The sequence below is a fragment of the Desmodus rotundus genome, chromosome 9, assembly GCF_022682495.2.
Source record: "Desmodus rotundus isolate HL8 chromosome 9, HLdesRot8A.1, whole genome shotgun sequence".
Classification (NCBI taxonomy): Eukaryota; Metazoa; Chordata; class Mammalia; order Chiroptera; family Phyllostomidae; genus Desmodus; species Desmodus rotundus.
The window spans coordinates 29,473,294-29,499,234 of NC_071395.1; the positions used below are offsets into that span (position 1 = coordinate 29,473,294).

General features: G+C 40.3%; 1 protein-coding gene across 1 annotated transcript in view; it reads right to left on the reverse strand.

Moving 5' to 3' along the window:
- Window positions 1-25,941, reverse strand: part of SH3RF1 (SH3 domain containing ring finger 1) — a 150,327-nt gene that overhangs the window by 49,055 nt on the left and 75,331 nt on the right. The window contains exons 3-4 of the mRNA XM_053930653.2: window positions 6,542-6,817; window positions 5,621-5,716 (exon numbers count right to left, since the gene is read on the reverse strand). Coding sequence (XP_053786628.1) covers window positions 5,621-5,716; window positions 6,542-6,817 — 372 coding nt within the window. The remainder of the gene's footprint in view (window positions 1-5,620; window positions 5,717-6,541; window positions 6,818-25,941) is intronic.

Here is a 25,941-nt window from a genome sequence, read left to right on the forward strand (position 1 = left end):
CTAATTTCTGAACAGTTTCTCCAACTTTCATTTATAAAAACTAATTTATTGCAGGATTGAAGGAGAAAGTTAGTGGTAAGCAACACAGTAATTCTGCCTTTCCAACAATTTCTCCAAACTGCTTTTATAAAAATGAATTTACTTCAGAAATAAAGGAGGGGGGTAGATTTGGACGCTAAGTAATGTAGTAATAATTCTGTCTTTCCAACTTTCCCTAAAATTTTTAATAAAAATGATTTCAATCAATTGAACATTTCACTTTTTAATTTTAAAGAAAAAGAATACATTCAAAATACAAATGATAGAATATCTTTTCATATTGTTCAATCAACTCTGATTATTAAATCATAGACTATTATTTAGGCTTCTGCTATCATTATTTTTGAGACAAAGGCTTCAAGTTAAGAAATAAAGTTAATACTGCTATTCTTAGCTCCTCTGAGTCACCTTAGCAACTTCAAACTGCATATCTAAACCTCCATTTCTTATTCCTTAGAACACAGACAATATCTCCCAATTCCCTAACTTGGAAATTGTGCTCCCACCCTTCAGTCCACTTGAGACTCACACATGAGATTTTCCCTTAAGACTGATAACACAATTGCATTCCCTAGCCCCAGGAAGGTCTCCCAAGATTTGTCTATGGGTTGGTTCTAAAAGTTGAGAACACACATTACAATCATCAAATTGTACACTTTAAATATGTGCAGTTTATTGCGTATTATTTATATCTCAATAAAGTTATTTTTTTTAATGAGGCTCCCTGACAGAAAGACTACCCTAACCAAAGAAATAAGCTCAAGCAGGTGGAAATGCATCTCAGAAAGTATCAGGGAGACTTCTCTATGTAAGAGATAAAAGATAGAGGCCCCATGATCTAATCCCCAGAGCGTCCAAAATAATCCACCATTATCTTAGTCTGGAAAAACTCTAAATTTGGTATGACCAAATACTCGCTCAGCTTCATTTCTGAAAGACCTCACTAAGGTCACAGAAGAGACCTGACTTTGAGGACTGTAACTCCTGAGATGGCATGAAGATAAACTGATGAAAAAATATATGCTTAGGTGGTGATTGATGGGAGTAATAGTTGAAAAAATGTAAAAGATGGCAACATCTAAAAACTCATTTGCTTTTGGTTTAGGTTCAAAAGGCTCTTAGGTTGCTCATTCATTCATTCATTCAACAAACATTTATTGAGAGCCTACTAGGGGGAAGATGCTATACAAGGACCTCAGGAGAACAAGGTAAACCAGAAAGACAAGATGCTGGCCTCAGGAATTCACATCCTAATGGAGGCATGGAGTCCTGGGAGACAGTAACCACATTAACAAATAACTTAGAACAGTAACAGAGAGTAAAAAGTGCAATGAAGGAATAATAATAACATAGGTGATAATTATAGTGATCACTTACACAGCCCTTACCAGGTGCCAGCACTGTGTATAAATACCATTGGAACTAACTCACCCTATGAAGGGGTTCTATTATTTTACAAATGAGGAGACAAGGCCCAAAGTCACTTGGACAATTTGTGGCAGATTCAAGACTTGAGTCTCAGCCATCTGGATTCAGAGTTCAAGTTTTTTCCCTACGGCCACACCGCCTTATGTGTCAAGTACAGAAAGAAAAATTACTTTAGGCAAGGTGGTGAGGGGAAGTCTGTTAGAAGAAGTGACATTCCAGCAGAAATCTAAAGAACGAGACACGTGGCCCTTCTTCCTGGCAGTAACTAAAGACTGAGGGTACTTGACTGTTCAGCCTACCTCACGGCACATGCCATTACGAATGCTTATTTTTATTGTATCTACAGCAGAGGAGCAAGTTGCTAAATACTGTTTTTGTTTTTAAACTGGGCAAGTGGTATTTTAAACAAATGACTAGAAATCAAGTAAAATGATAAACTTAATGAAAATTTATAGCTTATCATAAGCTTGCAATACACAATGTTTGAAAAATGTCCAAAATCCGATGTTTAGCACTTATTTCCTTCAAACTTTTTGCTTGCTAAGAATCATGTCATCCTTAACCAAATGACTGCTGAACTTGCATGAGTCAGCTCCGAGTAATGAGGGTGCTAAAATCTTCCATTCCATTTTGTTGAAGACTGATATTTTTGAACAAAGATTTCTTTTTTTAACTGCATTCGGTTCTTGACAACTATACTCATTTATACATACCCTGGCATGGTGTCTTCCAGAATTCCCTGGGTTTTTCCAAGAAACTCTTACCCCTCACTATTTTCAACTTGCTCAAGCTTAGGAAGATCCTGTCTAAACAGAACAGAAACCACAACCTCTATGGCAACGGTGTCAAACTCATTTTCACCAGGGGCCACATCAGCCTCGCGAGGGTGCCTTCAAAGGGCTGAATGTAATTTTAGGACTGTATAAAAGTAACTACTCCTTAACAGTTAAGGGAGAGCTCAGCGCTGCTGCCGGGTAGAAACAAGGTACCAGGCCGGATAAAACAAGGTCAGGGGCTGGATTTGGCCTTCAGGTGTGTTTGCCACCTGTGCTCTATGGTGACCAGAAAGGGTCTGATGAGAATCTCCAGAAGGGAAGAGTGAATGTGATCAAAGTAAGAGGATGCTGTCTGAAGGACTGAAACAAAGACTCCGAGGGACAGAATTCGAGGTCATTTATACAGCCTTTCTTGCTCCTACTTACTCCCCTCAACCAATTTTCTCTTGAAGAATTTTGTACTTTAATGGGGTGAGGTCATTTGTTTGCAAGTCACGACACCACTACCACCATTTGATTACCTACCCTAACACAGGTAGAGGCTGTGGTCCACAGCTACGGAAAGTTGAGGGAGAAGAGAAAGGGCAGTTGAAGACAAGAAGAGAGGGCCATCTATTCCAGTAGCATTTTTCACTATCTTTGTCCTCCCACTCAATCTCCTCTTTACCTTACCTCTAATGCTCAGCTCCTTTCAATTTACCCCACTGCTTAATTCCACAGCTGAACCTCTGACCCCAAAGAATCTACTCCAGTCCAGAATCCTACCCCCAGGACCACCCGGTTTAGTTTCTGCCATAAGCAAGTTCCTTGGGCCTTTCCATTACCAAAGCCAACCAAGGAGTTGAAGGGGAGTTACAGCTTCTGCTGACAAGCCTGTGGCAAACAAAGACATTTCTCTGGTGACTTGGAATTCAATTCTGAACTCATTTGCCTCATTACATGTGGTGGTGAGATTCTTTTATTTGATCACGACTACACTCTGGCACACTGTGAGTCACAGTCTAATCTGAGCTCCAAACCACTATGCGTAAGACATAGCAGTGCCAGACCCTTTGAGATATATTATCACGTTTGATCTTCTCAAAACATCGGGGCAGTGGGGGCGGGGGTCGGTTTTTGGCAGCACTGTGAAAAAAGCAAAAGCAGGTAACTGATGGAGATGTAAATATGTTTACAAGATATAAGAAAATAATTCACAAATGAATTTTTGTAACACAGCTTGTTTTTCATTCAGGATGGCCTGGGCCCTGAAGTAGTTCACAGAGCTTAAAGAAAGAGCAATTTTCAGAAAAAAATCCCCAAGTTTGACTCCTATAGTTGGCTTTCTTCTATCTGGGACTGCCTTGTAAGACAGTCTATACTTTATTTAAATCGTAGAATTTTGGTAGGTTGCTATGGAAATCTACTTCCCCTTTATCAGCCCAAAGGCTAAGCCAGGTGTCACTAATCCCCGGATGTTTCGCTCACCATCAGAAACTTCAATCTGATGGCCCAACATCAAAGAAATAGTCACAGTCTCTGGAAGACAGATGATTTGTTTACCTGGTCTCAGCTGCCACAATTCTGGTTCAAATGAGGAAAATATGCATTTGAAAGAAATGAGGCAGAAGAATAAAAATACTTTCCACTTGGGCAGAGTTTATCTCTCCCACTTAAGTCAGAGGAAACAATCCAATGACTTGAGCGACTCGAACCGACTGTGGACTTTCCCTAGGTGGATCCTTCTGCCTATCTGAGCAATTCCGCACCTGTCCAATAACAAAAGTACAGCAATCCTTCTTCATGCATCACACACCGAGTGCTGGCATGCAATACTGATAATACCTAACAAGTAAAGACAGGCTTTCATTACTAAGCTTGTGCTTACCCATGCTCTTCAGCGTAACTATTGAAATTCTTGGAAATGGCTGTCATTTTCCATGACCCATAGTTATAATATACAAATAATATACAGGAAGGACTGCCTGAGAGTTAAGAATTGTTTTTGGTGTTTACTTTCAAAGGAGGAAAAAATATTTCAATAAAAAGGAATATCTGAAGTGTATGGATAAAGTTCAAGGCTCATAGATGGTTTAAATTACTTTTCCAGGGATATACAACCGTCAAACTGATTTTTTATGAAAACTTTGGCAATCTCACTCTCTGTGGGAGAAGCTGAGTATCATTTTAGTTTTGAGAATCATGCCAAAACAAATGCCTCAGATAAAAAGATGGGAAAATGAGTGATGGTGGTTTTTCTTTTTTATATGCTTTGATATCTTAAATAACAGAATCGCTTTCAGCTCCCTAAGCAATTGGTGATGTCTCTTACTTTTTGGTTTTTGCACATGCCGGTCTTCCTGCATAAATATTCTTCCTGCCATAAAAATTCACCTTTTCCACTTCTCTTGGTTAACCCCCTTTTATCCATGACACACATACTCACTAAGAACTTACGTTTCCAGAAGCCTGAGACCTCAGCTAACCTTGTATGGTTGTTTGGACTGTGTTTCATTCTTTGAAAATGCCTTCAGTTTTGTTTTCAGCAAGAAATTCTTTTGACTAAAGGACAGCAAAGTTTATGATGTATCATATAATGAAGGCCTATTGTAAACTGCACTCCCTGGTTCATTTTTAATTCATATTATTCTTCAAAATAATACAACCATGTTACTGTAGACATATTCTCTAAAAGGACTTCACTGAATCAGGTTGGCCGTAACCTTTCTGAGTAAGTTGGTTAAAAACAGGGAGAGGGACAAGCTGCTGCTGGGATGGAACGGAGATTCATTCATATATTTGAAGTTTACTGGAGGCCTCCTCGGAAAAATCACTCTTTTCATTCTGATGATGTGGCAGACAATAAAAGAGAAAAGTAAACAAGTAAACAGATACACTCGTCTTCCATCTTACTCAAGAACTTTATCAGCCTTCTGAACCCAAAGCTGGCACATGGAATAGAATACCTGGAAACAGCATAGGTGCTGACAAGAAGCACACAGTGACATTTCACAAGACACAGGGACGCGTTGAGCAGGGGCACAAAGTGAAGAGTTTCAAATATTTCATAGTCTCAGAGTCTTCAGTTACCGGAGGGCAGGGCAAGGGACTCTTCCTCGTGCACCGATGATCGGGAACAGGGCCCTCCCGGGGCTTTGTGTTAGGAGCACTTTTCTTTTTTTAAAATAGACTAGACTTTTGTCTTTGTTTTTCCCTCCAGTTTCGCTGAGATATTATTGACATAAAACATTGTATTTCTTTAAGAGATCCAACCTAATGATTTAATATATGTCTATACTGTAAAGTGATTATTAGGACTTAATCCTCAAATGGCATAATTAAGATTTATTTGCTAAGCTGAATACTAACACGACACACATTTCTACAGATTAACTTACCTCAACGTATGAAATTGGGAATATTCCTATTTTGTCTGCCAGCATGCCTTCAGCCCAGTTTTCATCCACTCTGCGGATCACAGTCAGAACATCATCCTAAAGAAACAGTAAACATTAGTCTACTGTTCCCATCAAGCCTGCCACTTAATTTCCCTTTCAATAAAGAGACCAACATTTGAAGAGTGCGTGAATAAAACGCTACGGCATATCTTTAGTACATGAATCCAATGGTGTGATGAACTGAATGGCAACTTTCAGTCAGCCTGGTGTCCTTTTCAGAACACTGTTAAACTAGGGAGCCTTCCGTACAAGGGTTGGCTGCTTGTTCTGTTTAGATGTGCAAACTGCAACCTCAGGTGCTACCCAGCCTCTTGAAACTGTCTTAGATTGATTTTCAGGCTCTTGTCACTTTCTCTCTGATAATACACCAAATGCCCATTTAAATTCACATCCTACTGTTTTTCTTTACAAAAAATACAATATCCTACTTAAAATTCCAAAGCATACAGGTATTACCAATTCAGTAGACATATTCCTGTGTGCTTTTCAGCAAAGAAATTTACATATAAAATGAAGTAATGAAGTTTCATTTTGTTATTCATGATTCACAGGGAATTAAAATCCCTGAGTGGCACACCTACCCTGTAAAGTGGCTCAGAATTAAATTTAGGCTCTGAATATGAAATGATACCACATACAACAGCAAACAATTATCTTTCATATAGAACAATCCAAGCACAAAATTCCTTCCTATGTGACTCTGAGAAGTCCGCTTCCAGGTATTTTTAACAGCACAGTGATATAGTTCACATACAACTATTGTACCTTTTTTGCAAAACGAAATAATACAAGCCACACTGCTACGTATCCAGGTACAGAGGAACAGCTGACAGGAGGAAAACAATATCATTCTACCTTTACCTTTGCAAATGGGAGGCAATCTTTGTCCGCTTCCTTGTCTTTCACCTCAAAGTCATACAGTGCTTTGCACTGAGGTGGGGGCTGAGGTAACGGTTTGATAATCTGCACAAAGTTGGTGGGGAAAAAGCCATGGATCCCGTTGACTTCCCCGTGGTACCAATTTTCATCCACCTGTCGCCGCAAAATGATGATGTCACCTTTGCTGAATTTAAGGTCTCCAGGCTCTTTCCCTTCGTAGTTGTATAATGCTTTGGCACATGGTAACTGAGGTATACCCTTAAAGAAAGAGATGAGGTTTGGTGAAAAAAATGTCCCCATAATGTCCAAAAACTTAACTGTGTTATCCTTATTTTTAAGCCATGGTCAAACCAACACTTTGCCCTAGGAAGAACATCTCACACAGAAAAACTATACACGTATCTAACCAAGATACAGCAAACCAAATAAATGTCACACTGAAATAAGAAGACCGGACTACCCACACAACCTTTGTGATTTAGCTCTCTACTCCTAAGTCTACTTTAGCAGGGTCAGTTTGGGGTATTTAATACATGGAAACACGCCTGCTGAGTCTGGCTCCCTGGTGTAAGATTCAAAAACTCACAAAGAGCAAACTTATTTTCTGATAGTAACCACTTTATTCAGCAGGATAAATGATAAGTACTGAGAAGAAAAATTTAAACAGAAGCACCATTTATTCGTTTACTAGCTGCTCTTAAACTTGGTTAAGAATCAGAGTTTGACTTTGGGCAAAACTTTCCTAACTGATTTAATGTGGACAGTAGGTCCTATTCTCTCATAAACTCAAGCATTTATTGAGGGTCTACTATATGCCAGGGTCCAGAATACCACATAAGACAGCCACCTTTGCTGCCCTCTCAGAGTTTGTAACCCATCATCATGCAGCCATATGGTCCTTTCACAATCTGTATAAGCTCATTCAAGTTTGCTCGTTCCTAGTTACAGGCACTGTTAGGCTGATACGCTGATAGTTAAGGTTTTCAATGTTACTGCATTGCATGAAGACTTTAAATGGCAGGTTTAAAAATGTGTGTGTCCCCCAAGGTAACCTAATCATCAAATGGACTAAATATGAAATTTCCCAATGGCAGTGGAGGCACCCATTCTTGAGCATAAGTTGTCACTTTAAGAAGCTCTCTGGCTTCTTGGCCTATCATTGATTCGAAGACTAAATGACAAATCAAACATTTATAGTAATTTGCTGAATGAGATTACTGGGCTCTTGCTTTTCATGTACTTATTCATTTATTCATTCACCCAGAAAACAGGTATTGAGCTTTTTCCTTTTGACCAGGCAATATGCTAGTGCTGAGGGTTTAAGAGGAACGGGGCTCCGTGCTTATTATTCCTAAGGGATATTAGAAATAACTATAGTACAGTGTGTAGTGAGTGCAACGACAGAGTTATGCAAGGATAGAGACGGCAACAAAGGAGACTGGATACAGGAGCAGAAAGAATAGGCCTTTGGTGGGCGGAAAAATGAAACACTTCCTAGATGGAGGAAGTGCCACCTGTGTCAAGTCTTACAGAATACATAGGAAGGAGTTAGCCAGGCAAAGCTGGAGGGACTTATCTAAGAAGAAGAAGATCACAACTATGAACAGTAAAATGACAATAAACTTGCATCTTTCACCAACTGAACCTAAAAGAACAAAAACAAAAACAAACTAAGCAAGCAACTAGAACAGTAACAGAATCACAGAAATGGAGATCACATGGAGGGTTATCAGTGGGGAGGGGGAGAGGGAGGGAGAGAATGGGGGGAAAGGCACACGGAATAAGAGGCATAATTGGTAGGTACAAAATAGAGAGGGGGAGGTTAAGAATGGTGTAGGAAATGGAGAAGCCAAAGAACTTGTTAAGTACAACCCATGGACATGAACTAAGGGGGAAGGGGGAATGATGGAAGGAAGGGGGTACTGGGCAGAGGGGAATAAAGGGGAGAAAAAAAGAGTGGGACAACTGTTAATAGCATAATCAATAAAATATACTTGTAAAAAAGAAAGAGAAAAGTGGGGGCATTGCAGGCAGAGAAGATGGCACCAGCAAAGAAATGGAGCATGCTGTACAGGGGGAGTGGGGTTTTATAAATAACGCGGTGTTCCTGGACAGGAATTATGGAATATGAAGTATAGAAGTGGTAGGCAGAGGCTAGCTTATGGAGAGTCTTGAATGACGTATCAAAGAATTCCTAGTGCCATTTCCTTCAGGCAGTGATCAGCCACTCCCAGGTTGGAAGCTCAGACAGCCCTGGTAAGAACCAGGAGCCAGGCAGTGGGTGGGAAATGGACAGGAAGTGGGCTGGTAGGCAGACAGCTATGTGCAAAGCACAGGCCTACACTAGTTGAAATAGTTTTATTAAGTTTAATCTTTCTAATGAAGTAGAACAATAAGGAGCATTACTCATATTACTATCTTCTCCCTAGTGCTCCCCCACCCACAAAAAAAAGTAGGTCAAAATATTTTAGCCTTGATGGCAACAAACCTTCATAATATAGTTTTAAATAATAGTTTGGTTTCTAGTCAGGGATTTAGAGTCTGACCTACTTATAAAAGCCAAACTTTTTTTTTTGTTCATTTTTTTTGGCTGAAGGGAACTAGCCAATTCTTGGATCTCAAACTGCTATTGGCAGTCCTCTTGTCTTGGCTTGGTCCACGTGATGTTGCGTTTGGTTAATTAGAGCTGTTCCAGAGGCCAATATCCTGGGAAGAGAGGACGTGAGCCTTCCAGAAGTCCTGGGACCTGCATGTGCCCCCCGACTTTTGAACCCTGCCTTTTAAGATCCTGCCTCTAATGGCCTGACTCCTGTTACCCATCCTTGACTTAATCTTGTAAACAATTCTGCTGTGCCCTTTGGTTTCCCTCAAAGGGAAAGGCCCCTCAGGAACTCTGGTGCTTCACAGTCCTGTGAACTTTGGTCATATTCCATCCAGTGTCCAGCTCTGCGGAAGGATTCTAATCTCTGTCTGTCCTCACAGAGACGCCTCAATACATTCTCTTCTTTATTATATGTTTCTTGAGCTCTGGTTATCACAGTTTAACAATATTTCCCAAGATAGGTTTGAGGAGATAACAGTAAATAAACACAGCAATAAATATTATGAGAGAGAGAGAGACCCAGAGACAGAGCACTAACAACACTGCAGTAAAACAGTGTTGGAACGTAGCTGATGGGACCGGGACCAGGCAGGAGAGGGTACCTGCTGGAGCACAGACTCCAGAGCCCAACACCTGGATTTGAACCCCAGCTCGGCTGTGCGATCTTGGGCAGGTTAACCTCTCTGTGCCTCATTTTCTTCATCTGGGTTCTTGCAAGGATTTCGTGAATTAACGGATGGAAACGACTACAAAGGGCCCAGCAGGCAGTGAGTGCTACATGCATGGACTACCATCGTCACCATCACCATCACCCGGAATGAAAAGCCTGTTCACCAGTGAAACGCAGTACCTGAAAATGTACTTGTCTCTATACAGCTGGATGCTTTAGTTTTTGGACGAATTCACATAGCAATTACATTTTAATACATATTCACTGTATAACAATGCAAAGAATGTTCCTCCTAGGAAGTGTTCGGGATTTCAAAATGTGCACTTCTGAAGCACACATTTGTTTTCTGAGTGGAATCCATTCATCTTCTGGTTGAACAGAAGAAATTACAAATTCACTGACATGTACCGTTTAATAGGGGATGGCATTTCAGATGCGGCTGTAGTTCATCTTGACAAGGCTAATGTAAGGCACTGGATGCCTGCATGAATTAATTGAAAATCCCATTACAAACTCAGTGACAAATAACTCTATTCACCATTACGGCCTGCTCTCTCGATTTTTTCTCCACCTCAATTAGCTCTGTTTGGCGCACTCTGCCCAAATCCATGCCAGCCAAATCCATGCGCAGGGATACTGATTTAGCACTCTTAGAAACCATTCTGAACTTGCTCCTTGAGGAGACCTGTAAAATTCCAAACAATCCACAGTGTGCCAGTTCTTTTGTGATATGCTGCTGTGGGAACTGAGGGAATTTATTTCTTCACACATCACTTCTACACACCAGTGGCCTAGCGGACTTATTAACTTTTCCACCAAAGCAAATATATTAAGTGCTTCTAAAATCATTAAACGAGTGGCAAAACTTATAACAGCACTCACTATACATTATGGATAGCCTAGTCGCATGCCTGTAACTGCAACCTGAAATTCATTCATTCACACTGACTTTCTAAATCTTGACTGCCAAGGTTATTTCAGCGATCAATAAGCACAGACAAAGAATCATAAAGCTTAGGGCAATCTAACCCATGAGCAGACATCTGTGCATCTGGCTGTGTTCTTCTTTTTCAATTCAATTCTAAGAGGCTAAGAAGCCAGTTTGTGTCAAGTTTCGCAAAAGGAGGTTTCCCACATTAAATGAAATGAATTCTACTCTGATTTCAAATCAAGCAAAGTTCAGTGATCTTTAAAAGACTTATTCCCACATAGGCTGCGGATGATTAAGGAGGAATGGTTAACGACTTGGAAGAACAATAAAAGAATGTATTTTTCTTTTGCAACATCTGAAGGATAAAGCCAAGACAATTGGTTTGATAGCCTAGGATTACTCTTGTGAGTAAAATACATCCAGAGCTCACAGAGGCGCTGCCTTCTCATTCATCTCCTTACAAAGGTCTGGGAGTCATGTCATCACCTGGGCCCTTTGCCCTCGGTGCCTTCGGCAGGCTTTCCAAACTGATGATGCCTTTCTTCTGTATCCTCTCATCAGGCCCAGGCCCCTGAGGATCTGCACAGCTTACATTTCACTTGGCTACACATGAAAGGAAGGCTTAAAAGGAGAGAAAGCTAGAGAGAAACCAACTCCGCAGTCTAACCTTGGGTTTGCAGCTGTCATTCATGCTGCCAGCTTTATGGAAAATCTTGGCCATTCTGACAGGTGAAGCAGTGTAACAATTCTTATTCTAAAATACATTTCAATAAATAGTGACTGTTTTGCTCATATAAAAGAAAGAATACATATGACAGCGAGCCAGTTTTACTTCTCCACTAATTTTTGCTTCTATGTTACATGTACAGGTATTTTTTCTGACCATTAAAATCCTCATGGGATCTGCACACAAATATTTTTGATTAAATGCTTTACACTCCATTTCTGTGCCATCAAGTGTATTCCAATATATCTGGCAAAGTACTACTTGATGATCCAGCTGAGAGTCTAACAGGTAAATAAAACATTCACTGCCAATTTATTTTATGGTCTCTAAATGCCAATGCTCCGATATAAATGCAAGACAGCCTCTTGAAATTCAAATTCCTTCATGCATTTCTTACTGCTCCATAGAGAAAAAAGATTCAATGACCTACTTAAAAGAATATCTAGAAGACACTCTTGCTGTGGGAACAGCAATAAAGTGTGTATAACTTAGTAATTTAGTTATATCTTAATTGGCACAAACTCTGGCTGATTCCAACTTGACTTTCGAAAACTATCCAGAAAGAACTGGGGCACAAGGAAATCACAGTAATAGAAGGTACTGCTTACAGAGTAATAAGTAGCAAAATGGGTTGAGGGAAAAGTTTTTTAAAACACCCTCTGTACAACAAAATACATGTTGGCTTTTCCCTACAAAGTGAAATATCTATCAGGAAATAATAACAATATTTCATAAAAAATACTGATTCTTTAATAGTTAATATCTTAAGTATTAAACTCAAGAAGTCTAAGTTGGACCATCACTTAAATATTATTTAACCATCACTTGAAATATTTCAACTTCAATACAACAAACATTGAAGAAGAATATTACAAGTTCTTTTTTTTAAGATTTTATTTATTTATTTATCTTTAGACAGAGGGGAAGGGAGGGAGAAAGAGAGGGAGAAAAATATCAATGTGTGGTTGCCTCTCATGCACTCCAAACTGGGGACCTGGCCTGCAACCCAGGCATGTGCCCTGACTGGGAATCGAACCGGCAACACTTTGGTTCACAGGCGGGTGCTCAATCCACTGAGCCACACAAGTCAGGGCTCAAGTTATTTTTCCAAAGCAACATCAAAAGGGACTGAGAATCCCATCATCCTTCCATTTTTCTATTTGTTCTTTCCTTTAATATTTATTTGTGGAGGGCATTTTTATCTGATGATCGCTTGCTACCTCCCACCCACCCCAAATTTGCCACACAAAAATGTTCTAATTAGACTAACTTGAATCATATCAACCAGCACTTTGAGGATAGCAGTGATGAATAAACAAATGAAGAAAAACCTATTTTCTCCATTCACATTTTTTCTTTTCTGTCCTCAGTCCACAATCCCAGTGTCCCCTCTTGCACACTCATTTTCTTCAGAACTCTCTGAGAGTAGTTTCCTTCCAGCCTGCCAGACCTGGTACCTCTACTCCAGACCTGGTTCCAGCTCCCTGCTGCTTCAAGGGAGTGGGCTCACCCAGGCAGGGCTGTGCACTGCTCTAGGGCCCGGGTGCAGTCAGCCCCTGCTCACAGTCCACACACTCCTCTCTGCACACTTAGGTCCGGCTCACACTCTCTATCCCCTCCTCACACTTAGCTGCTACAATCCAATCCACCAATTCTTATGGAGTTTCTATCCCAGCTTGTGACGAAATAGTAATCAGCCAGTTATAGTTTGCAGCCCTGTTGTTTTATTCGTATGAATGGATTAAAGAAGGGGTGGAGGGAGAGAGAAAAAAAAAACTGGGAGTAAAAGGAGAGGAAACAAAGCAGCAACTTCATGTCATAAGCACCCACCTCGGGTCTATAAGTGGATTGTTGCTGGATGAATAAATAAAAAATGCTGTCTCTACTGGGCTGAGTATTCAGATGTGAACTGAACACCTACGTGGAAAATTACCATATCCAAAGAAAAGCAACCTGAAAGACAATGCTATGGACTGTCAGGCCCACCAGCTTTGAATATATTGCGCAGTATGTGCGCCGATGTATATACGTGTCTCTGGTACTCCTCGTGACTGGCAGACCGTGGGCCTGTGCTTCTGAGACTGTCCCTAGTGCCTCCCATGGTGCACGGTACTTGGTGGACATGCGACACTGAGACATAGAGGAGCAGTGATGCTGAAGGAGGAAGATCATTCCCCACTCCCTAAGAAGGCTGGGAAACCTGGGCACACAGAGGGGGCGTAGGAAAACGTGGGGAAACGAGAGCTAGGACTGTTCACTGGTGTCCACTTCAGTGTGCTCTGGAAACACAATACATTCTGGAAATGGGCAGCTGAACTCTTTGTACTAAGCAAATTGTTGGTGTTTGAAAAATATGAAACAAATTATGCAGCAAACCACAGCAAACAAATATTTCCCTTACAGACTCATTTGGGAGTTATGAGGAAATAGTCATGAAAATGATATATAGCTTTTTTCTTGGATGGCCTTAAAAAGGGAGTATTCGACAGACAGACAAACCATTAAAGAAAATAAATCTTATTCATTTCTCTAAGGGAAGATAGCTATTGAGAATGCAGTTACTGAACTGAAATGCAGAAAATTCATACCATTCATGGCTCTGAATTTTAGTTTTCTGTTTCATCACGTGTTTAATAATTACAATAGCATTTTTCAAAGAGCAGGACAATTTATTGGGAATATTCCCTGTAGTAACGTGAGCTACCATCTTCAGCACTTAAGGCAAGATGAGGGATAATTCCTGGTAAAAGGTCAAGTTTCTATCTATTTGGAAAACAGCTTGATTCCTGGCAAGGCACCTGCCCTTCCCTTACCCCTGCCTAAGCCTCCCACTGGAGGAAGGGCCATCCGAGGAACTCTGCATGCCCTTGTGTAACCCTTGCAGAAACCTGGGAAGGCAGGGAGAGTCAGAAACACAGAGGGAGAGGGTATGTGGGAGCAGGTTTTAATATTAAGTAAAAAGGGCGGGAGACATCTTGATCTAAGTCAATTGCCTGGTTTTAGATTTTTTATTATTTTTTTGTCCAGTGCCTTCATTAATATCCTGGAGAGAAGATACTCATATAATTTAAACATGACATTATATGTGCAAGATGGTTCACAATTTCAGAATTAAAACATCAGAACAGACCCACACCTATGTGGACAATTAGATTAAAGCACTAAGGCAATTCAACTGGGGAAAATAAAGCCTTTTTCAGCAGCTGGTTCTGGAACAATTAGAAGCCCATAGCAGGGGAAAAGGAATATTGACTCCTACCTCACACCTCATATACAAAAATTAGTTTGAGATAAATCCAAGAATCATATGTGAAAGCTAAAACAGTAAGTTTTCTAAGACAATATCTTCGTGATCAAGTAGGCCAAAAAAGCAGCCTAACTGACCATAAAAATGTGTAAACTGGACTTCATCGACAATTCTGTTCATTGAAACACACAACTAGGATATAAAACTTTCGAGCCGCACATAGGGAAAATATGCGCAATCCACATCTCTGACAAAGGGCATGGGTCCAGAAGTAATAACGAACTACGAATCGACAACAAACAACCCAATTTAAAAACAGGCACAACCTCTGAACACACTTCACAAAGAAAAGATGCGTACCTAGTCATGAAAAGGTACGCAGTATCATTAGTCATCAGGGAAATGCAAAATAAAACCACAGGGAGATAGTATAACACACTTACTGGAATAATTAAAATTTTCAGAAGATGGACAACAGAGAATGTTGTCAAAGATACACAGCAAAGAGACTCCGTACATACACTGCTAGTGGCTGAGTCTAAAACGTTACAACCACTGTGGAGACTGTTGAGCAGTTTCTTATCAAATCGGCACACACCCTTACCCTGTGGCTCAACAAGGCCAACCCTAGGCGTTCACCCGAGAAATGAAGATGCAGTATGTCCGCAGGAAGATTGCACGAAGATGCTCACCGCAGCACGACTCCTGACACCAATACCTGAAAACCCAAATGTCCATCCGGAAAGCAGAATAGATAAACTCTGGAATACTTATTTAGGAAAAAAAGTTAATTACTGATACAAATGAGTGAAAAAAACCCAGGATGAAAACTATACGGTTACATTTCATCAATTCAAGGACATCAAACCAATCTACTGTACAGAAATCATGACAGCAGTTGTCTGCAAGAGGTGGACAATGAATGGGAGGGGACATGAGAAGAATGTCTGTTACTGTACAGTAGTCCCCCCGCACCCTCATCTGCGGTTTCAATTTCCGTGGTTTCAATTACCCATGGTGAACTGTGGTCCAAAAATACTAAACAGAAATTTCAACAATAAACAATTCATAAATTTTAAAGTGAGCACCATTCGGAGTAGCTTGATGAAACCTCATACCATCCCACCCAGGACGTGATTCATCCCTTTGGCCAGAGTCTCCACACTTTATACGTGACCCGCCCATTATTCACTTAATAGCTGTCTCGGTTATCAGGTTGCCTGTGGGTATTACAGTGCTCGCGAGTCCTTGCGTTCAGGTCACCCTCAGAGTAGCCTAACAATAGTTACAATGCCTCTGCCCCTCACCTCATCGTCTCAGCACTGAGGCATCGTGCCAGCTCACATCCTCACAAGAAGAGAGGCAAGTACAGTACAATAAAATATGCTGAGAACGACCACATTCACATAACTCCTATTATAGATATTGTCATAATTGCTCTATTGTATTACTAGGTATTATTGTTAATCTCTCACTGTGACTTATTTAGAAACTAAAGTTTATCACAGGTGTGTATGTAGAGGAAAAAACACCATATATTTAGGGTTTGCTGCTATCTGACATTTCAGGCATCCACATCCTTGTGGATAAAGGGGGACTTCTGTGATCTCCATCTTGACTGGGATGTTGGTTATCCAGGCATAAATGTGTCAGAACTTAATAGATTCTGCCCTTAAGAACTGCAATTCATATAGGTAAATTTTACCTCACTATTAAAATGTTTCAAAATAAAGCAGTAGCAGCATTTAGAAAAAAATCAGAAATGACCACATCAGCAGATATGTGACTACGTACCCGCATGGAAGAAAATATATAAAAGTTCCACAGAGATAACAAACTACATGGCAACCATTTGTCAGAAAATGACGAACTGGAAAAAACACGAACCGTGAAGTCCAGAAGTCTAGAGCTCTGTGCCTAGAAAGATGACTCCTTTTCCAAAACTGATGTACAGAAATGGAGATGCGCCATGCAGGGTTTCTGCTACAGTCTGACCCCACGTTTACCATTCCTCAGTCCTCACTACACGTCCAGGATGTGGTCTGAATCCCATCAACAAAAGGAATGGAAAACTGCAGAGTATTCAGTGGGAAGGGATAGAGATGATAAAAGTGTCTGGAAAATATTATGACAGACAAGCTGCAGAAACTGCAATATATTAGTGGGTAGCATTAAAGTAAGTCTTCAAGTACAATGAAAAGGTATTCACTGAAGAAAAAAATACAGGCTTAAATCGATGCATGCATTATTTAAATTGGATAAAGGCATTTCCTGATGGTGAAGGTTGTTAAATTTTTCAATGGATTATGACATCATTCACTGGAGACTTTAAAATAGGACAGTTTCACAAGCTGGGAAGGCAAAGGGACAGATTATAACTTACGATCTCTAATAATACTATGATTTCTTTGGCAATCAGATCATTTGAAAGAGCAATTTTAGTCTCGATAATTTTGTCCTTTCTTTTTTAGGGGTGGAATCTCAAGAATAATGGTGAGTGATGAGGTATGGGGGAGTGAGCAGGGAAGGGACATTTGGGGGTGGGAGGGAATGAGAATATGAATTAGCCTGCAGAAATCAAATCAAATCAAATCAAGCCAGTCTCAATACTCTAAAGTCTATCACAACCTAGTATAATATTGTCAGGAAAAAAGAGGGACGCTCAAATGCGGTCAAGCACACCAAGCTGTCTTTTATCTTACTATTGTTGCTTATGTTGAAAAAAGTAATACATAATGTGTTTTACTCTACTCCTTTTCAAAGCAGTGTTCTGCCAGTCGATTAAATGCGAAGTTTGCATAGTGATAATTGAATGATTACTGCAGGAAACATCCTCTTACTTTGGAATAAATCTATTACAAAGATATAAAACCGATTCTGTGAAATTGATAGGGCACAATGAAGGTATTTAAAATGTAATGAAATCTTTTTATTAAAAATATGCACATGTTTTGAAATTTTGGCTTTAAAATGTAATAAAAGTATTACCTGAATGTAGTGACGTTACAGCTAAGCTCTTTCACCTCTGATCAAGTCTACTGTAAAATGAGGCTTAAAAAATACTTGCAAATATTCTGTGGTAGTAAAATGAGTGTTACTGGAAAATGCTAATTACCTTTACTTTCTAATTTCTCCATTCACTGACTGGGCAAGAAATGCTACTATAAAGAAAAAAAATCCATTTACAATAAATAATTTTACCAACAGTTATTTTAACAAGCAGTTTTATTGAAGCTCCCCTCCAAAAAAAAAAAAGTATTCAAATATTCAAATTCAAGTACACTAATCACCCAAAATAAAAAATAAGAGAAACATAAGGGGAAAAGATTTACTAACTAAGCCAGTTCTGACAAGCCCAAATGCAAGTCTTTTATTTTCGCTTACATAATTAAACAGTAGAATACAAATTACAGTATTTTTAACGAGCATAACTATTATATAAAAGTGATTTTTTATGTTATTCTTTATATTGTTTTTTATATTTCTAGGTGGTTAAATATATAGCAAAGAATATAAAGCTAAGCCAGAGTCCACATGTGCACCCAAGACTACTTCTGTCAATAATACATGTTCCATATCATTCTACCTGTATTCACAATAACAGTAAATTTGAGATAGTGAGAGAACTGGTGATCTGAGATGGTCATGGCGACAAATTACTGTTTTGAAATGTCTACTCATATAATATGCTACAGTCGTATGTTTTTAAAAATTATTTATCTAAATGTTTCTTTGGGCAAAGCAACTAGTTTTCCACGTTCGCCAGGCTGCGAGCAACCTGAGGGCGAGGACTGATCCTCACTCACTTTTGTGCCCTGACAGCCCGGCGCACGGCACAGAACCACTTACGCAAAGGCTGCTTTCCGGCGGCCTCTTGCTCCAGGCCAAACTGCAGAGGCCTGCCAGGCGCATCTTCTTAAAGATTTACCAGATTCTCCACATCATCTGTCTGACCAACTAAAATTCCCTTTCTAACAACCTCTGTTCGAACCCTGTTTGGCATGTAAGATGCCCACATTCTGACCCCAAACGGTTTTCTCCAATACTTCACTCTCCTCTCCAGCAAGTATCCAGTACTCTAACTAAGCTAGATGCCCTCTAGTTCCTGGACACAGTCTCTGTTCTCCCTCCTCTGGGACTTTTCCCCGCCATTCCCCTCACCCACAGAGCCCTCGTGTACACTTCTCAGAAGTCCACTCACCGTTCAAGACAATTCAAATACCACATTTTCCAAGCCCTTCCCGATTTCCTAATATGGATGTAGATTCTTCTTTTGAACCCTAGCAGGTTTTGTTTATAGTTCTCTGTTGGCTTTATGGTACCTTTTATCATACACCTCTGTGTCCTTAACTAATGACCCGACTAGACAGAAACCCTTCACGGGCAGGGATGGTCTGGGATGTCTTCTGAATCCGCCTGCAGAGTCTAGTCCTACACCTTCTGTACAGTAAGCATATTTGCTGAATGAATTAGATTGGTCCCCCCTCTAAACAACTCTTCCTCCCTCTAAGCAACTCTAAGAGAGGAGGATGTTCCTCCCCTCCTGTCTTGTACTTCTGTCCAAGCTGGCAGTGTATGTGTGGTGTCCCACTCCAGGGAACTCTGCTTGGGAAATTAGCAGGGTGGCCCAGATGCTGTCTGCCTTTATGTGCCACCCAAACACAAGGTCAGAGACTGACATGGGGTGTGCTTGTAGTTTTGATATTATACCTGACCCAGGCAGGGAAATCAAAGGAAGAGACTTAAATCAAGGCAGTAGTTTGCAGTGGTGGCCTACACACATGCATTTAATTGCCTGAGTGGCCTCCCTCCTAAGGTCAAATATTGAAATAACAAAAAGTATTATTAAACAAACAAGCAATCAAAATATAACCGGAGACACTGAAACAAAGAACAAACTGACAGTAATCAGAGGGGAGGGGGGCAAGGGATAATAGGGGAAGAGTCTTCAAGAAACATATATAAAGGACACATGGACAAAGCCAAAAGGGGTAGGATTGAGGGTGGAAGGTGGGTGGGGATGGGTGGGGAGGGAGGAGTGGGGGGGTAACTGGAGACAACTGTACTGGAACAGCAATTTAAAAAATGTTTTAAAAAATCAACAAATAAAAAATTTAAAAAAAATAGTAAAACCATAGCAGTGTTAGAAAATAGAGAAAACATCCATTAGCATACTAGAGAAACTTTAGGAACTTCTAGAAGAACGACAGTAAGTGGAATCAGAAAACTTTCAAAGGCTGGATTGAAAACTGCATGGAGAGTGGCTGAAGAAACGGCGGTGCCCTTCCTGAGGAAGGGTATGTGTCCCAACACAGAGGGAGAAGGCCAGAGATGGAAAATGTGTAACGTTAAGAGAAACGAAAGATAGCTCTAAAAAGGTCCAGTATCTCATCCAAAGTGAACTTCATAAAAGAAGAAGAGGTAATAGAAACAATGAGAGGGATAAGAATCACGAAAGAAATACAGTAATGAGAGAAATTTGCCCTCAGCTAAAGACACTCAAAATCTCAGCTAGAACAGTCTCATCAAGTACCAAGCAGGAATAAGGGGGAAAAGGATTCATATTCATAAACATCTCATTACATTTCAAAACTCCAAAGATAAGCAAAGGTTCTAAAAGATTTAGGACAAAAGAGTTTACCATTAATGAAATTAGAATCTGATTTGTTGGTAGCAATACTGAATAAAAGAAAACAAAGCAATGCCTTTAAAGTTTCTAAGACAACATGATTTACTTAGCCAGCTAAACTGTTAAATAAATGTGTGGACAAAACAACAAACCCCATGTTTTTGAACATACAACATCTCAGGGAATGTATCCCCTGTGCATTTCAAATGAAGAAAAAATTATCCAAGGAGGTATCTCCCACTTACCTCCCAAAACACCACAGAAGACTCCTAGGGAGGTGACATGTGATAGAAGAAACATGGACAGCTAAGAAAACGGAAAAGAAGTTTAAAGAGGACCCACTGGACTTAGAAGCTGGATTTGTCCCACTCCCAGGGAGGCAGGACCTGGTGACATGGGCTAAGTCCCTTCTTTATGGAGCCAACCACACCGCAGTAAAACAGAGTTGGTATAATCACAGTACTGAAAATGCTGTTTTTACGGGGTTTCAATTTCCAGAATCAATCTCCACACATAACAAAGAAGAGTGAATTATACCTACAGAACAGGATGTTATAGACCCTGATAACATTAAAAAAAAATAATGTAATGAACAAAAATCAGGGGTTAGGGAAGAAGGGGAGGAGGGATGTTAAAAAAGATCTAATTTCACCTGGTAACTGAAATTGATATTGTTGAGGCCAAAAAATTTTAAAAATTGAGATATATTATTTGAGGTTGGAAAGGTAACCAGCAGAAGAACTAAAGAACAGAAAATAGTATAAGCACTTAGCTTTGGAAAACAGGGCAGAGTATGAGAGGAGGGACATTTTTACTTTGGAATACTCTGTGTGTTACATATTTTCTATTGTGAACAAGTATAACTTTAAAAAATAAAATGTATAAAAAAGAATGAAATATGTAAAATTTAATGTCCTTGCTATAAATCTTAATAGATTATCTTGTTTATTAAATAATTCAGACATACGGAGAAAATGAAAAGAAGCAAAGCTAGGTAGACCCTAGGGATGCACCTCCTACTCCCGCTGCTATTACTCCTAAGTGACTCTGACACTTCGACATCCACAGAGCATCAGTAAGATTTCCGCCATGCCCACCCCCGGAACTCCCATTATTCACACTCCATCTTTCTAATACATACAGACTTTTTAATTTGCCGTGCTAATTTCCTTACTGGGTATAAAAAAGGAACAGTATATATAGTAAGCCCAAAAGGAAAGGCATAAATTGTCTCTACAATCATGCCCCCCACTTCTGTAAGACCTTGCGATTTGATTAATCACCTGGGGAATTTTGGTCTAGAAGCTGAGGATCCTCAGACGCTGTGCAAGGAACCTAGGGAGTTAAGCCTGTTTGCGTGGGAGAAAATAAAAGTGTAAATACATGCTCTCCATTCAGAAGGGGTTTGTTTACTGAACTTGTGAAATACATGGAAGTCTCTTGACATGTCACCTTCTATAATGCCTTCTTCTTAGGCAAACTTAGGAAATCAAAGTGTGATCCAAACTACCAGTTATTTAATCATTTATAAGCTGCTTTTTAAAGGGGGGAGGGGAAGATAGCAAGCTGACAGTATATACATTCTTAGAACCACAGCCACAAAAACTTGAGTAATCCAAGACAAGAGTTCAAAATGTTTAAAATAAAGCCATTTCTCTCTTTTTCCCAATGTCTTTTAGAAATGTAAGAGCACCCGCCGCCCCCCCCACCATTGATCTGACACTAAGGATATATAGCATTATATTTTCATTTTAATTTCCCCTGAAATTAAGTCAGAGAGACACAGAGCTTCTGGTTCTCCTACCTCAGTTGCTCCAGGGCTCAATCTCCTGACAGTTCCTCCTTTCTCTCTAAAATCACTCCCAAGGTGAACTCATCTGTTCTCTTCTTTTAAAACCATTTATACGAGCTGTTACCAACCCTGGCTGCATATTAGGATCAACTAGGGAGTTTTTTCTTCTTTAAAAGCCCTTCCGCAAACCAATTAAATAAAAATTTCCAGGGTTGGGTCAGAAGTGTAGGCTTTCAAAAAGCTCTTTAATGATTCTCACAGAAAGGGCTACGGCCCATCGATCTGCACACTGATGTCTCCTGACCTGCTCTCAGCCAGGACCTCCCCGCTGCATTCCAAGTGCCCACTCTACATCTACTCTTGAATGTCTAGGAGGCGTCTCCATGTTGACTTGTCTAAAATAGACCTCTTGATTTCCGCATGCCCTCCCTAAGCCCTGATCCTCTACCCGTTTTTCCCATTTGGGTAAAAGGCCCCACTATTCACCTAGCTGCTGGGATGCAAAGACTGAGCTTTATTTACCACGATGCTTCCATTCCTATTCTTTCACATCCCACATCTGGCACACCTGCTGGACCTCTACCTTCAAAAATGCAGGATCTGGCACAAGTAACGTCCCCCTTTTTATTACAAAATCATAAGCACGAAATTCTGTAACATAACAATATTGCACTCAAGCACATCATACGACATTTTAGGTGAAATGTTCAAATCAAAACTATATATTATTACACCCACATTATTACCCTACCAACCACACTCAGGCAGGCGTTACTTCTGCCGGACCCTGTCTGTCCCAAACCAGTCCACTTCTTCCAATTCCCACTGCTACCAGCCTAAGCCAAGGCAACACCATCTCCACATTGCTAGTTTGAACACCTAGCGTGTGTTGTTCACACTATCTTCTGTAACCTCCCAATGGCTTTCCTTCCCACTTACAATAAAACACAAACTCCTTCCCACGGCCCCAAGGCTTTCTAAAACCTGCTTAAATTTCTGGTGCTCTCTCCACCTTTTTTCACTCCTTACCCTCCCACTGCTGCCTGCCTATACCTGTTGGCCTTGTTGATGCTCATGTCCACTTCGGGCTCTGCTCTGCCTCAGGATCTTTCCCTTGTTATTCCTAAACCTGCAATATTCTTCGCAGGCTTCTTCTTGCACACTGTCCAGGTCTCTACTCCTATGTCACCCCGGCAAGCCTTTCCTAACTGTACCAAAATAGCCTCGAACAACCAGCACCCAACCTTGATCTCCTCACCCTGCACTTTCTACCCTGCTCATTTTCTTCACGGCATTTTTCACCACCTGGACTTACACTAGTGTCTCATGTGTTGGCTTGTTTACTGTCTCTCCCCATTTACCCCAAAACACTAGACCATGGGGTCTAAAAGACAGTTGAGTTTGTCTTGTTCAAGGTAGGATCATAGGCCTATGTCTGTACCTAGCAAGTGGTGGCACCACACGTGGGTTGTTATGAACAGAATGTCTGTGTCCTCCCCAGATTCCTAAGTTAAAGCTCTAATCTCCAGTGTGATGGCGTTTGGAGATAGGGCCTTTGGGGGTAATTAGGGTTAGGTGAGGTCATGAGGGTGGCGCTCTCACCATGGTGTCAGTGCCCTTACAGGAGGAGACACTGGACAGCCTGCTGCTTCTTCCTCTCTTCCCACACAGGTGCACCAAAAAAAAAGCCATGTGAGCACAGATCAAGGAGCTGGCCATCTACAAGCCAAGAAGAAGGCCTTCAGCAATAACAAAATCTGCCAGAATCTTGATCTTTGACTTCCCATCCTCCAGAATTAGAAGAAATAATAACCTGTTGTTTCCCACCCAGTCTGGTATTTTGTTATAGTAGCCCGAACTGACTAAGACGTTGGTAAAATGAATGAGTCAACGGAAAGTAACCTGGATGGAGGGCTCTGTAACGTTGCCCCAAAGCTCTGTAACTGTCTATCCTTTGGGATGTCCAGCATTTTTATTAATAATCTGAACGAAGGGATTTAGGGGATGATTAATTAGCTAGTGACACAATCCTAGAAGAGAGAGCTAACTAACAGGCAGGGTGACAGAAATATGATTTTGAAAGATTTTCACTGATGATCAATATGGACCAAGCAAAGCAAATACTTACTGGGATGAACATCAACTTATGTATCTCATTGTTTAATAAAACCACTTACACAGGTACAGGAAACTACAGAAGACCTGCCTTCACAGCAGACTGAATAAAAGACAAGGGAACAACAGAGGGAAGGTACAATGTGCCAAGTTCTTTTCCAATGTAAGGAAGAAATTTTCCAATAAGGAGCTGCCGGTCAACAGCAGTGTCCAAGTGCAGGCTGGCTAACCATCTGTCATTACGCTGCCCAGAAAACAGCCAACTTGGGTGGGGACTCATAGGTCCCTTCCCCTTCTCATCACTAGTCTTCAATGATACATGTTTTCCACCTAAAAGCCCACTTTAACGCACCGCAAAGAACGCTGAATGGTCATTTTTACAACTCTTCAAAAGCAGTGTTAGCTAGTTACTCTGAAGGGATGATCAGACATCTTCAGGTAAAGCACTTGTATATAATTCAATTATTATAAAACAAATAAGGGACGCTATACCACCCTATGTCAACCCTGCACACAGCTGCCTGGCAGTCACGAGTGTCCTCATAACTAGGGTTTCGCTTGTCTCTTTGTCCTCCAATTTAAAATTCTTTTAAAAACACAGATCTTTTCCTGCAGATGTCCTCAGCTTGTACCCTAGAGATCTTTACTTTATAAACACACACTTGCACCAAAGGACATATTTTTCATCCTCTAATTAATTACGAAGATGCCAACTAAACAAAGGACATTTGCAAGAACAGAAATAAAGAGAAGACATAAAATTAAGCACTGAAAGACCCCCACATTGATTTTACTGAATACACAAGAAATTTGTAAATGCAGTAAGTTCATCAAATAAACAAAAAGACCATTCATAATCCATTGTATATGTCTACAACACTAAAAGGATTAGTCTAAGATAAGCTATTTTACATGTTAATAATTTTACAGTGAGGGACATTTTAACTAAGCATTAACTGTGTGATCTACTATTTTAAAGTAAACTATAATAAGTATTCAAATGTTTTAAAAGACCTCTATATTTTCAAATTGCTTACATATATGTAAACAGGTTTCCATGGAGTTAAGGAGTTAAAAAATAGAGGAAATATTCTGTATGTACTTCATAGATACAGTTTCTTGTACATTCAAATGAAAAACATATATGTGTGTGTATAATGTGAATACATATACAGATACTCACGAAGTTGACAGATAAAGGTGTAAGGCTTTGGTTTTCACATATGATATCCTTGAGAGTTTTTTATTTTTTTAATTCGGTAACTATGAACCTGACCCTGTTTCGAGGTACAAATCACAGGACTTTGGGGCTGAAAGGGACCTTCCTGATTCTCAGCCCAACTCACACACATCAGGTCAGGAAGGCGAACTGAGAGCCCAAAGCCACACAGCTGGTGAGTGGCAAAGCCAAGACCCTAAAACCTCAGAAGATGGTACTTTAACAGCAAAAGTAACATTGCCAGTGGGATGAAGTTAAGAACCTTGAGATGGGCAGGTTATCCTGGATTATCCAGGTAGGCCGAAGGTAGTCGCAGGGTTCTTAAAATCAGAAAACAGTCCCAGCCACATTCAAAGTCAGAGGCCAATATGACTGTGGAAGAACACTGCTGGCTATGAATGCTGATGCAGAGAGAAGCATCACTGCCTGCTTTGAAGATGGAAGGCCACA